Genomic DNA, 12,418 nt, shown 5'->3' with positions numbered 1-12,418 from the left:
TATTTATAATTTCATTGCAGAATTCTTTATTTTTCTCTGAAAAAAAAGTTTAAAACAAAGTTCAGCACAGCCCCAGACTGTAAAACTGCGCAGAAGGGAATAACAAATGCATTAGATGCAAATAGATTTCATAATAACTGTGTAGCCACGGGAATGTAAGGGTATGGCGAGGGCAGGGATTATTTAAATTAAGATGAGCGTGTACACCCCTTTGCAATATAAGCAATCATTTCAATCAGGTCTTACCAGAGGAGCGCCACTGATCACCTATAGAGCAAACTTCTGGTGCTCAAGACAAGCAACCATGAATGATGATAAGACATTCAAAGAAGAATTCAGGTAATTTTATTTTGTCATAAACATAGATCACTTAGATTATTCTGCTGTTTCTGCAATTACTCATTTGTTAATAGTATTTAATATGATATTATTAATATTATTGTTGGTATTAGTAACCATCATTACAATATTACAGTGTCCTTGCTCAACAGTCATAAATGACCAAATCACAATTGAAATATATATCACATAATCAAAAAAGCATAGACATGAACTAAATAAACATACAGAAAAAACAAACATCTTTAATATTTTCTAATGAGAGTATGCATTAAAGTACCTTAAAGTGAATAAGGACAGGCATGACTGTGATTTTTTAAATATGAGAAAAGGAGAATTTATTTACTCCTCAATTATTGAACAACACAAATGTTATTTAGTCAATACCACTATTAACAATATAACTAATTATCCATAATTATTTTTTTGCCTCAATACCATGATCTGTTTTAACATGAGTCTCTCTTCATCAATCAGGCAGTCCTGGGACCACTTCAGAGAGGTGCCCGACATTCAGGATGAACAGAAACCCAGGAAGCTGTTCAGGTTCATCCACTATGTTATTTGCACTCTAATTGGACTGATAGTCTTTGCTCTTGGCTTTTTCAGCAAGGTAAGGCAGTTACTGTCGATACCCCTCAATCCACATGATATCAAACCTGATTCTCATTAACTGCTTCTGTATCTTTAGGGTGGAAAAAGTGCCTGTTTTTTTAATAAAACAAAGACTCACAAAAAAGCAGATTAATATGCCAGTGTTATTAAATTTCCACAGGCACAGGGGAACTTTAAAATCTTTAGAAGTTTCTTTGTGAAAGAGGAAAGAAGTTACTTAAAATGGGCTCCGAAAAAAATGCGAAATCAAACCTATTCATATTCTTTGGTAACAGATAGTGTTGTATACACTTTGTTGTGTTGCTTGAAATTTTGGTGTAACACAAAGCTAATTTAAAAAAAATAAATTGAGTGCTAAATGTGTATTAGCAAAAATATTTACCAATGAACTAAAAAAGCAAATTCTTAGCTCTTTTGACAGAATTTCAGTTTTGCTAATATTTGCCATCCTTGACTGTAAACGAGACGCAACTACTGTGCTCTTTTTATTACAGTCCTCCCTGCTCCTCCTAATAACAGTGTCCAGCAGTTCTTCTACCACCATCTCAACAAGAGCCTTCGGACTCCTGATCTTAGGCTGCACTCTGATTGTTCCCAGCATCCTCACGTTGGCCAAGAGCCTTTGGAAAATTGCCTTTAAAGACTCAAAGACACCCTCAGCAAAGACCATCTTCTGGGTAAGACAATAATCACCACAACAAATGCTACTGTCTGTTCTACTAATTGTATATCTGGATTATTCTTATACTGCATGAATTGGGAAACTGTAAAGCATGCAATAGAGCAGGTTATTGATCCAGCTTCTGAGTACATGTTATTTGTATTTCAATAACACCATACAATACATGAGCACTTTTAAGAATCATTCAGAGTAGAGAAACATGCTGTATATAAAGTAAGAGTGGTGAAAAGTGTTTGTAGTGATGTGTGTTTGTCTCTCTCCAGTTTTCCAGTTTTCTAGCAAACATAAAACCAATTTTTCCATATGGTCTACTGTCACAGTGTTTATTGCTACTCCTTGGTTATGTCTCCTAGGTGCTGGCAAGTGAACTTCTGGTGGCTGCTGGTGCAGCGATTCTCATCGTCGTTGCTATGCCTCATTTAGACATCCTAACGAACGTGATGATACTGAACGGTGTTTGTGCATTACCTGCAGTCCTGCAAGTGGCCAGTCGGGCTGTAACAAAAGATAGCTACAGACGGTTCATAGCACCTCCTCTGTTAGCTGTTGTCCTGCTGGTAGCTGGTTTTGTGTTTCTACTTGTTGGTTACCAAACTGAGATCAGTGGGCAAAAGGCCAGCAGAGATATGTACATGTATGCTGGCCTTGCTATAGGAGGGACATTGATCGTTTCCCTTAACTGGTGGGAGAATTTTTCAACCAGGCTTAACATCAGATTCCTTCAGGAAGTCATTAAGGACATCCACCGCTCCAAAAACTTCTGCTATGTCATCTCCAGCACTGTCAGAATCCTGGTCACTGTGGCTGTTGTAGGGATCTATGTCCCCCTGTCAGGACAAGACTGGGCTTCTGTCAAAAAAGTGTCAAGAAACACAGTCATAGTCACTCTGAGCCTGTTTGGCATCCAGGCCATTTCCTCAGCCCTCTGCCACTGGTTTGTGGTGGTGGCCTGTAAACTTCACGCTCTCCGGCGTGGCTTCATCGTGCCCACGATTCTCACGTCCCCGGCTGTGTTACTGGCTTTCGTGTTGGTGTTTGTGACACGTTATGAGACAGCTCTGAGGGACTCCGGTGCAGGCAATTTTTCTCTGAGTTTGTTCTGTCAGACTTTTCGCAACTTCACAAACAAGGGGATTGTGGCAGTAGAAACTCTGACCAAGGACGTTACCCAGAGTATGTGTAGCAGGAATGCGATAGTTCAGGTGGATAAAGTGGGCTTGTCACTACTGGCAGCTTCAGAATTCAGCTGGTTTGTCGGACTGCTGCTGTCCACAGTCTACGTCTGGATCACCCCAATTCAGCGCATCGAGAGGACCTCAGAGCTCTTTGTGAGGCGCCTGTATGAAGCTGCCTTCATAGACCAGTCCCTGCTGCTCAACATGCGCTTTGAGATTCTGAAGAAAGATTCAAGTCACGGGTAAGACACATCTCTTCACTCCAATATAATGGGTAGAGCAGTCAAGACAGCACAACACTCTTGAGCTTAGATTGTACTGTTTCCATGCGCTGGGTACTAAGTTTGCCACTAATAAGATTTTATTTTACTTTTATGTAGACTGGGTGCAATGTAGTGTGGGCAGTATGCCACTGACAGGTTGTGAGGTTCTGTCATTGTACACTTGAGCAAGGAATCTTACTCCAGTCCACCTAGTTTTACTGGGGTTTGATATTATTATCATGAGAAACAGATGTGAAGAGTCCAAGCATGGAAGTTACACTGGAAAATGAAAGGATTATGATATTCTAAAACTATTTTAACTACTCTCAAAAAAGTACCCTTTTTTGCACTCATGCACTGAAAACATCTGAATAGCTATGTGACTGTCACGGAACAGTTCTTTATGGGCCCTGTGAAGACGACACAATCCGGAGAAGTTAGGAAACACTGGGGGGAAAGTCATGCAGGAGACGGGAATGGAGACAGGGGGCGTGTCCTTGGTGCGCAAGTGTCCAGGGGGAGTGAGTCCGGGGCGAACAATCCAGGAAGAAGTCCAAACGGGGAATCCAAACACAAGCATAAGTCCATGGCCAGGCAATCCATCCAGGAGATTAAAAACGGGAACCGGGTCGGGACCGGCGGGGTCGAACAGGAACAGAAAGTTAAAAACTTAATGGAGCCAAACGTATCAGGACCCGGGCTCGCATGAACCGGGAGTCAATGTAGAGCCCCGATTATCGTCTGCGTCTGGCTTTTAAGGGGGAACTGAAAAGGGGCTGGAATAAGGAACAGGGGCAGGGAATGAGGCAGAACGAGGAAGAGCTGGAGCGTCCTTAAGAGGAGAGGTAGCAATCGTGACAGTGACAGGCTATGCCTAATAATGCATAATATGTCTGGATAAATGTTTTAACTGAAATATCCAGGTAGATGGGAGTCAAACCCCTAGTGAGGATCAGACAGAGAGACTAACTTAAGTTAATTGGCTTAGAAGAGATGCAAAAGACCCAATTAACCTTCATGCACTTTATCAAGCAACTCTAACACCTGTGCAAAAGCTCACATCCCGGATTACCCTAACCCTAACCCAACCAGCTGCATCCCCACATGGACTCAGACACCCACAGGTGCCATCTAGCTATCATGACTGTATTTCTTTGTTTCACCAGGGATAACAAAGACCCAGTGAAAGTTTACCTGTGTGCTACAATGTGGCACGAGACGTATGATGAAATGATGAAAATTCTCATCTCAATGTTCAGGTAAAACAGTGGAAAGCAAATTAAAACAAAAGAATATAGAAGCACAGAAGAAAACCGCTTGTTTTAAAAGATTTGCCATTTACTCATATATTGGAAAGTGGAAAACTCAAATTTCAAATTTTGAAAATAATGGTAATAGTATACTTTAGAACTAGTTCTAAAGTATTATGCTCAATACTATCTTTGGGGTGTCACATTAGACAGCTTGCAATGTACTGTATAAAGTGATGTTCAAAACCCACAGAAGGCAGCGTCATGCTTTGATCATCTCCTGATATCTGAGGGCAGCCAGGTGCAGACACTGATACTGAGTGGCGTGGGTGTGCTGGAGAACATTGTGCTGTTTGGATTGTGGGAACCAGGACTTGAACATTAAGAGCAACTGAATTCTGCGTTGAGTGCACATCCACACATTAACAATAGTCTTCTGTTCTTTGTTACAAGGCTGGACAGACACAGGCCGAAGAAACATAGGAAGACAGACATGATCTTTGAAGCCCACATTTTCTTTGATGATGCCTTTGAGGAGATCGAAGATGCACAGGGTGTCAAGAAGCACTGTGTGAATGAATACGCCGAGACCTTGGTGGAAGTTATCAAAGAAGTCTATGTGTGAGCACCAACCTCCTAGTGTTTGTCACTGAACTGTATTTCTGCCCTCTTTGTCAAAGATTAAAGCTCCACTGGGTCTACTCAATTAGTAAAGTGCCACCTTAGTGATAAAACACATTTTTACTGGCTCCCCTCAATGCTCTTATTGACAGAAAATTGGTAAAACTCTACTAATATGCCTCTTGTTCTTACAGGGTGTTCAGTGATGAAACACACAACATATTTAATGGAGCCAAACCCCTCTCTGACGCTGGAGAACAGAAAATCATACAAACTCCCTATGGTGGCCGTCTTTGTTACAAACTTCCCCGCGGAAACCTGCTGGTCGTCCACTTCAAAGATAAACAACTGATTAGGCACAAGAAGCGCTGGTCTCAGGTACAGTACGTCGTCCACATGTGACCGTTCCTGTTTAACTGTAAGGACTGGTGATAATGAACAAGATGGTGCTGTGAGAATAGATTTATACCAGAGCTAGAGGAAATGTTAATCCAGGTTTAATAATCATCTTTAGGTATTCTCAAATTATGTAGACATACAGAATGTGCTACAGTATATTAAAATCAGGTCCAGTGAAACAAAGTGGGATGATACAGATTTTGTACTACACCTCCAAGATAGCAGCCTTTGTCTTACTCATCTACATCAGGCTCTGTATTTTGCACACATACAAGCCACTAGATTCTGATGTGTCTTTGTCTGCCCCAGCCTGTGCTTGGTGTTGTGTCATACTGTATGTACAGTCTATTATCTCTCTTTATATAAACAGCATGACAGTGAAAACCAAACTGGTGTGTATTTATTTCAGATCATGTACCTGTACTATCTGCTGGGCTGGAAGCTTGACAGGAAGTACTTTGAGAAGCTGGAGGACGGCGAAAATATGAAAACTTTGCAGGAACAGCTGAAGGTACTGTAATGCATACGGCCGACAGGCACTGTGTAAGAGCCGGCTTATCAGAGCAGTGACGTCGCCGCCCTTCCCTGTGATAGCAGGACCACAGCTGCTAGGGTGAGGAGAGATCTCTCTTTAGCTCACCGGGCTGGGTCCCTGTTGAGTGACGCGGGAGTCCCGGGTTCGACCCCCCGACAGTGCGGGGCCGACCTGATGCCGCAAGGGCGCCCGCCTGAACCCCGTTGCGTTACAGTACGAATGACTTGAAAACACGGCAGAACCCTGGATTTCTGGATTTCTCAGCAGTCCTGTGTTTCCTAAATCACTGCATCTTCTGGCCCACAGAAAGAAAGACACAACACATACATTCTAGCCTTGGATGGAGACACTGACTTCCAGCCTGCGGCAGTCATGCTGTTGGTGGATCGTCTCAGGCTGTATGCTGATGTGGGAGCAGCCTGTGGCAGGATTCACCCGACTGGCACAGGTATGAAAGGCTGCCTCTCTCGAGGATCAGACAGCTTCTCTGACTGCAGGGACAATGTCCTGAGCTCAGAGCGAGGTTTTCCCTGTGTTTTCATTCTGCCTTTATGGTGCTTAAAATTACATTTTTAAAAGTTTTGGCAATGCATATGAGCAGGTCTTAAAGACATTGTAGCAATTTTAATGTTCCTTTTATTTATTTTTATTTCAGACAATATAAATATTTCTTTAGGAACAAACTTCACACATGCACTTTCATGTTGTTGTTTTTCATTATCATGCATTTTGAAACACATTGAGTTAATAATAAAGGTTCTGGAGGAAGGCTTGTACCCTTTATCATCTGAACAGGCATTTTCACATCACCGTCATTAATACAGACAGGCTTTCCTGCCCTGTGATCTCAACTGAGCCACCCTCCACCACCCCCTTATTGATCACCCACAGCCCCCTGGTTCAGCTTCCTGAGGGCCAGGTCTCAACCCTTCCAAAGACACTCGAATAAAATTCTTAATACAGGATTTGTCAGTACTAAAGAACTAAAAGACTTTCACGAATAAACAGAATAAAGAAACCCCTCATTTGCATGTAAGAGCATATTTAATACACATTCATGCTGTCAGTTATAATTGTTGAAGCTCCAGGTATAAGAGTGGCTCTGCAGGGGTTTTATCCCTCCTGAGATGAAGCTGCAACTGGTGCTGTTGTTCTAGGCCCTATGGTGTGGTACCAGAAGTTTGAATACGCTGTTGGCCACTGGCTTCAGAAGACAGCAGAGCATGTGTTTGGCAGTGTGCTCTGCAGCCCCGGCTGCTTCAGTTTGTTCAGAGGAGCCGCCCTCATGGATGACAACGTCATGAAGAGATACACCACCAAGGCCACAGAAGCAAGCCAATATGTGCAGTATGACCAGGGTGAGTGTCTCACAGGGGTCGTGAGGGGATCTCACATTTCCCAGAGTTTTACACAGCAGGTTCGTGATGTACAGATACTCTTAAAGAAAGAAAGAAATTAACCAAGTTGGGCAGCACTGTGGCACAGCAAGCAATCAGTTTTAATGAATGAATTTCAGGGAACAGGAGATGACCAATCCAACCTCAGACATTCATTCTGGCCTGCACTAACTCATCCCAAACGTGCTCACCAGGTGAGGACCGCTGGCTGTGCACACTGCTGCTGCAGCAGGGCTGGAGAGTGGAGTACAACGCTGCCTCAGATGCCTACACCAACGCCCCCCAGGAGTTCAAAGAGTTCTACAACCAGAGGCGCCGCTGGGGACCCTCCACCCTGGCAAACACCATCGACCTTCTGGGCTCGGGCTCACTGACGGCACAGAAAAACAAGTCCATTTCCAGGCTTTACATTGTCTACCAGGTATTCACCATGATCTCCACCATCCTGGGGCCTGCCACCGTGTGTTTGATGATTGCAGGTAAAGAGCGCTTCACAGCACACGTGTGCATTTGCTGGTGTTCTTAACAGGAAGAAGGTTTAATCCTGTTCGCTCGATTACTTGCCTGCAGGAAGCTTCTCGTTTGTCTTCGACATCAATCCTAATTTGGCCCTTGGTTTGGCTATCGTGCCCCCTGCCATCTACCTGCTGCTCTGCTTCAGACTAAAATCTGACACCCAGATCTCCATCGCTGCCTTCTTGAGTGTTATCTACGCGTTCCTAATGACAGCCACTGTCCTCTCGATTATAGGTAAGTGATCCGGCAGGAAAACAGTATAATGAGCTTCAATCAGATTTTTTTATTAAAAATGCTGTCACCAAAGATTCATACACACTAAGAAAACAGCACAAGTTGTGCATATTTTGAAATAGAGCAAAATAAATCACACACAAAGGTTAAAGATGCATGTTTCTGGTATGGTTGTTCTTCATTATCTTGCGATCTGTTATGAATTATTCTGCTTTTTTCCATCCTGTCATCAATTGTCAAGATAGATGATTCATCACAATGTTCTGACTCCTCATATTCTCACAATCTGCATTGCAGATCCAGTGATCAGAACTTTTTCTTATTGTTCTTCAGGGGAAATGGTCAAGCAGCAAACGTTTGTGACTCCCAGCGGTCTGTTCTTCATATCTTTAGTCATTCTCAATCTAGTAACAGCAGCACTTCACCCACAGGAGTTCCCTTTGCTTGTACACGGGCTGCTCTACTTCATCAGCATCCCCAGTGGATATCTGCTGCTGACCATATACTCCATAGTGAACATGGACAATGTATCCTGGGGAACTCGGGAAACTGGCAGCCAGGCCAAGGCAGGCCCCCGCAGAGGCCCTCAGAAACATGTGGCTTTTGAGAAAACGTGCAAATGCCTCTGCTGGAACATCGAGATACAAGTGAACAGAGATGAGAAAGTAGCAGCAGCTCCAGAGCTCCAACTACAAGCCCAGGAGGACAGAGCTGGAAGTGGAACTAGCCCATCAGAGCTCCACAACCCCAGGTGTGCAGGGCGTCAGACCTGGTCTTTTAGAGCATCGACAGTATGTTTTGGAGCAGAATATTTCTTCACTCACTCTCTAAAAATGACTTAATCCTATGCCACCTACTTTGGCAAAAGAAAAATATTTTTTTTTAATTTGGTTTCAGAAGTCAGACATAAAGGCTAACTGAGACAACTCAAAAATCTTATATAAAATAATTAAAATCCCCCTTGTGTTTCTACAAACCGATGAAGAATTCACAGAAAAGCACTGCATATTTGTATTGCGTTAATTTTTATTTGAACCCTGTGGATAACAGGAGATGCAGTATGAGAGTTTTGAGACTGTTACTGTCTATATTTAATGCTAATAAGTTCTATTTTTTTTGTTTTAGTGAAGAAGATTCCACCCCAGAAGACAGTAAGTGTGAAAAACACCTATAATGTTATTCTTTAGTGTACAGATAAATAATTACTGTCGACAGATAACATTATTCTTTGAGCCACAGAAATATTATATTTGATTATTTAGCTTGTCACACAGCAGTTCTTTATATCAAAATGCAATTCTTCGACCTTCCTGTGTTGTTTTGCAGTATGGATGACACAGCTACAAGAGAAGTCAGATGATCTTGAACTGAAGGAAGACACTCTTGATGATGTGAGCTCCTCAGTTTTAACCTGGCTTTCACAGTTCTTGTGTATTTCTCATTAGTTTTAGATCCTCAAATCTATATGATAATAATCTAGATTTTTAAATAATTCCTTTCATGATTTGTCATCTCAAGACACTTCATAAAAAATCATCAACAACAGACAGATTTAGAAACTGGTTGATTCTACAGTTTTGCATTTATTGCCACCTTTCCCTGTTTGTCCCTAGGATGAAGTGCTGTTCTGGGAGGATCTCATAGAGAAGTACCTAAAGCCACTGTCTGAAGACAAAGCCAAGCAAGCCCAAATTAAAAAAGATCTCAAAAGCCTCAGAAACAAGGTACAGCTCTGTGCAACCTGATGGAGACTTGTCTTTTCATTTGCACCAGGAGAGAAACAAAAGTACAAAGAACAGTTTGCAAAGTGAAAAGAGTATGACTACAGCACAGTGACTCCCTGTCATGTGGTTCTTCCAGAGACAATCCGTAGTGGACAGCACCATCTTTCCCTACAGATCACTCATATCACAATTCGTCATGCACTTCCGTTCCGTTCCACACATCACTTTTTTACCACTTTAAACAACATAGTTTCTCTGAAATACATTTATTGCATTTACAGTAATTATGGGTCTTTTCTTCTCTATTTCTTTACAGGTCACTTTCACTTTCTTCATCATGAATTGTTTGTGGCTGGTGGCCACATTCTTCCTCCAGGCTATTGGCTCTCCAGTTAGTATCAAGATTCCAAAGGTTTTATCAAATGGATCAATAGCAAAAAACCAGAACATTTTTATAGATCCAATTGGGTTGATGTTCTTGTTGTCCTTTGCTGGCCTGCTGCTCATTCAGTTCATTGCTATGGGATACCACAGGTACGTCTGTTACCACTTTCCCAAGGTTTAGGCATTTTTTTATTTTTCACATTCTGCTCTAATTCATTACTGTCCATCCTAGAATCTCTTTACCATTGAATGTAGGTCTTCCAATTTAATAGAACAGCCATCCCAATCCCAGTTTCTTCCTTGATTTGCACTGCTTTAATTTGTTGCAGCTTCTTGTCCTTAATGCAGATCCTTGTTGTTTTATTTTTGTAATTGTAGTAGTTGCAGTATGGCCGAATAAGTATATTTAATTCATTAAACTAGTTTACACCCCATCCAGAGTGAAGAACTCTTAACAGCCTTCTAAGATCTTTATTAACTTCACATGTCCGTATCTTCTGGTTCCTTCAGAATCTACACACTTATACACTTCATAGCCTACACGGGAACAGAGTCAAAGGCATCAGGAAGAAAACAGTCCCAGAAGTCCCAGAAGACCCTGAAAAATGCAAAGCTGATAGAAAACGTAATGTATTTTCTGAATCGTTCTATCCAGTTTGCAGTTTTATAAACTACCAAACCAAGAAGAAATGATGAGATCAGAGGTCCTGTAATGTCGATAAATCTGAAAAGAATATATTGCTTTTAAATCTGAGCAAATCAAGACTGAATAGCCCCTTTTATAAATAGAAAATTGTAAATCAATTTGTTAAAATAATTATACCTATTACACATGAGTACAGAGTGTATTGTTGTGTATTTTTGTTTTGTGTAATTGAATTCTGTTACTGTATATTATTACTGTATATTTTCAGTATTAAAAATAAAATATTTATCAGCAAAAAATATATATCATTGCAACACGTTGTATTTTCACTTACATAAATTATTCTTTTCAGATAAAAGATTAATGTCAACTTTATGTTTCTCCAGCAAACATGTCTTTAACTGGAGTTAAAGAATCTGAACAGCAACTCTGACAGCTCAGCTCAGTCTATCCAGTTGACGTCAGCTTGGACTAACATCTCATCTCCCAGTGGCACCTCACAAAGTCTCTTTCTGTTGAACCGTAGCAGAGCTAAAAGACATCAGCCGAGGGCTCGATTATTCAAGGAAATACCTCCTATGACAAGTACTTGACAATGGAGATAAAATATATTAGCATTATATTTCCAGTACTTTGTAAGTATGTAGAATTTTAAGGATTTCAAGTTTTAAATCATACGTAAATTGTAATTAATATTGTGTGCAAATATTGTGTGTTCTGTTTACTCCTATTCTGTGATTTCAAAACATTGATTATATTTAGCTATATTAAATTTATGGGTTTTGAACAAGTACTGCATTGTGTGTTGTACCAGAAAGTAAATTTGACAAATGCAAAAGAATCTGTTTTTCTACAAAAGCCTCAGAAAAATAAGGGAATGTAGCATAATTATAAAAATCACAGATAAAGTCTATTATCCTATACTTCTGTCTCATTGATGAAAGATAACTTCACAGTTTTACAATGATAAACGTCGAATACGCTAGGTTCTTCTATAATAGTTATTCTATTATTATATTCTATTGTATATTTTGCAAAAAGTAACATTATTTATTTATAGAACTTCCAAATCCATAACAATAAAATATTGAACAACTCCTGTCTATCATTATTTAACTAACCTGTGTCTGTTGTGTGGATTCTTGCTCTAAAGTAATGCGCTACATTGACTTTTTCGTGAACGTAACAGTAATTTAAAAAAAAACAATTTGTTTCACATCATTTGCAAATCCTCATTCTGAGCTTCATATATTGTAGTGTAAAAAGAACCCAGTTTGTATGTGTGTATTTTCTCTAAAGTCAAAGGTTTAATTTAAAAATAGGGGTGACAGTCCTAGAATTGTCACTTTAGGATCTGGAGATATCCTTGTCACGATCGTCATCCCTCCTCTTAAGGGCGCTCCGACCCTTTCGGATTTTACTCTATGACATGCACCTGCCCCTGTTTTGTCGTTCATTATTTAATCCCGGCTCTCCTGCTATTCCTGGCTCTGCATTGGAAGACGGACGCCCGGAGGCCCGTCTACCACCAAGTCGCCCTACACCCGCGGCCTGAGGGCTTAGGCTTCCGATCGGCGTCCAGACCTACTGAGTCCGGGGCTCCGGATTTTCACCCAGTCTTGTCTTGGATGGATCACC

The 12,418-nt window shown here is 41.1% G+C and overlaps 1 protein-coding gene across 1 annotated transcript; it reads left to right on the top strand.

Annotated features, from left to right (window-relative positions):
* The first annotated feature begins 252 nt into the window (after nt 1–252).
* Nucleotides 253–11,876, top strand: LOC148646398 (chitin synthase chs-2-like). The gene is made up of 19 exons (XM_088610552.1): nt 253–339; nt 817–952; nt 1,449–1,631; nt 1,990–3,053; nt 4,241–4,333; nt 4,778–4,945; nt 5,140–5,323; nt 5,754–5,855; nt 6,186–6,327; nt 7,037–7,237; nt 7,471–7,755; nt 7,847–8,026; nt 8,360–8,777; nt 9,152–9,177; nt 9,353–9,417; nt 9,640–9,750; nt 10,067–10,284; nt 10,645–10,759; nt 11,167–11,876. Exons 1-19 carry the CDS (start codon nt 305–307, stop codon nt 11,179–11,181), a joined length of 3,741 nt encoding a protein of 1,246 aa, XP_088466678.1. The 5' UTR covers nt 253–304; the 3' UTR covers nt 11,182–11,876.
* The last annotated feature ends 542 nt before the right edge of the window (nt 11,877–12,418 follow it).

Source organism: Lepisosteus platostomus, chromosome 17 (assembly GCF_059453375.1).
Source record: "Lepisosteus platostomus isolate fLepPlt1 chromosome 17, fLepPlt1.hap1, whole genome shotgun sequence".
Taxonomy (NCBI): domain Eukaryota; kingdom Metazoa; phylum Chordata; class Actinopteri; order Semionotiformes; family Lepisosteidae; genus Lepisosteus; species Lepisosteus platostomus.
This window is presented reverse-complemented; position numbering and strand designations above follow the sequence as displayed.

Bases quoted from the DNA above. Each gene is read 5' to 3' on its own strand.
- LOC148646398 (XM_088610552.1), top strand. From the start codon at position 305: ATGAATGATGATAAGACATTCAAAGAAGAATTCAG. The intron at 3,054-4,240 runs GTAAGACACATC...TTGTTTCACCAG, and splicing joins AAGAAAGATTCAAGTCACGG to GGATAACAAAGACCCAGTGA. The intron at 5,324-5,753 runs GTACAGTACGTC...TATTTATTTCAG, and splicing joins ACAAGAAGCGCTGGTCTCAG to ATCATGTACCTGTACTATCT.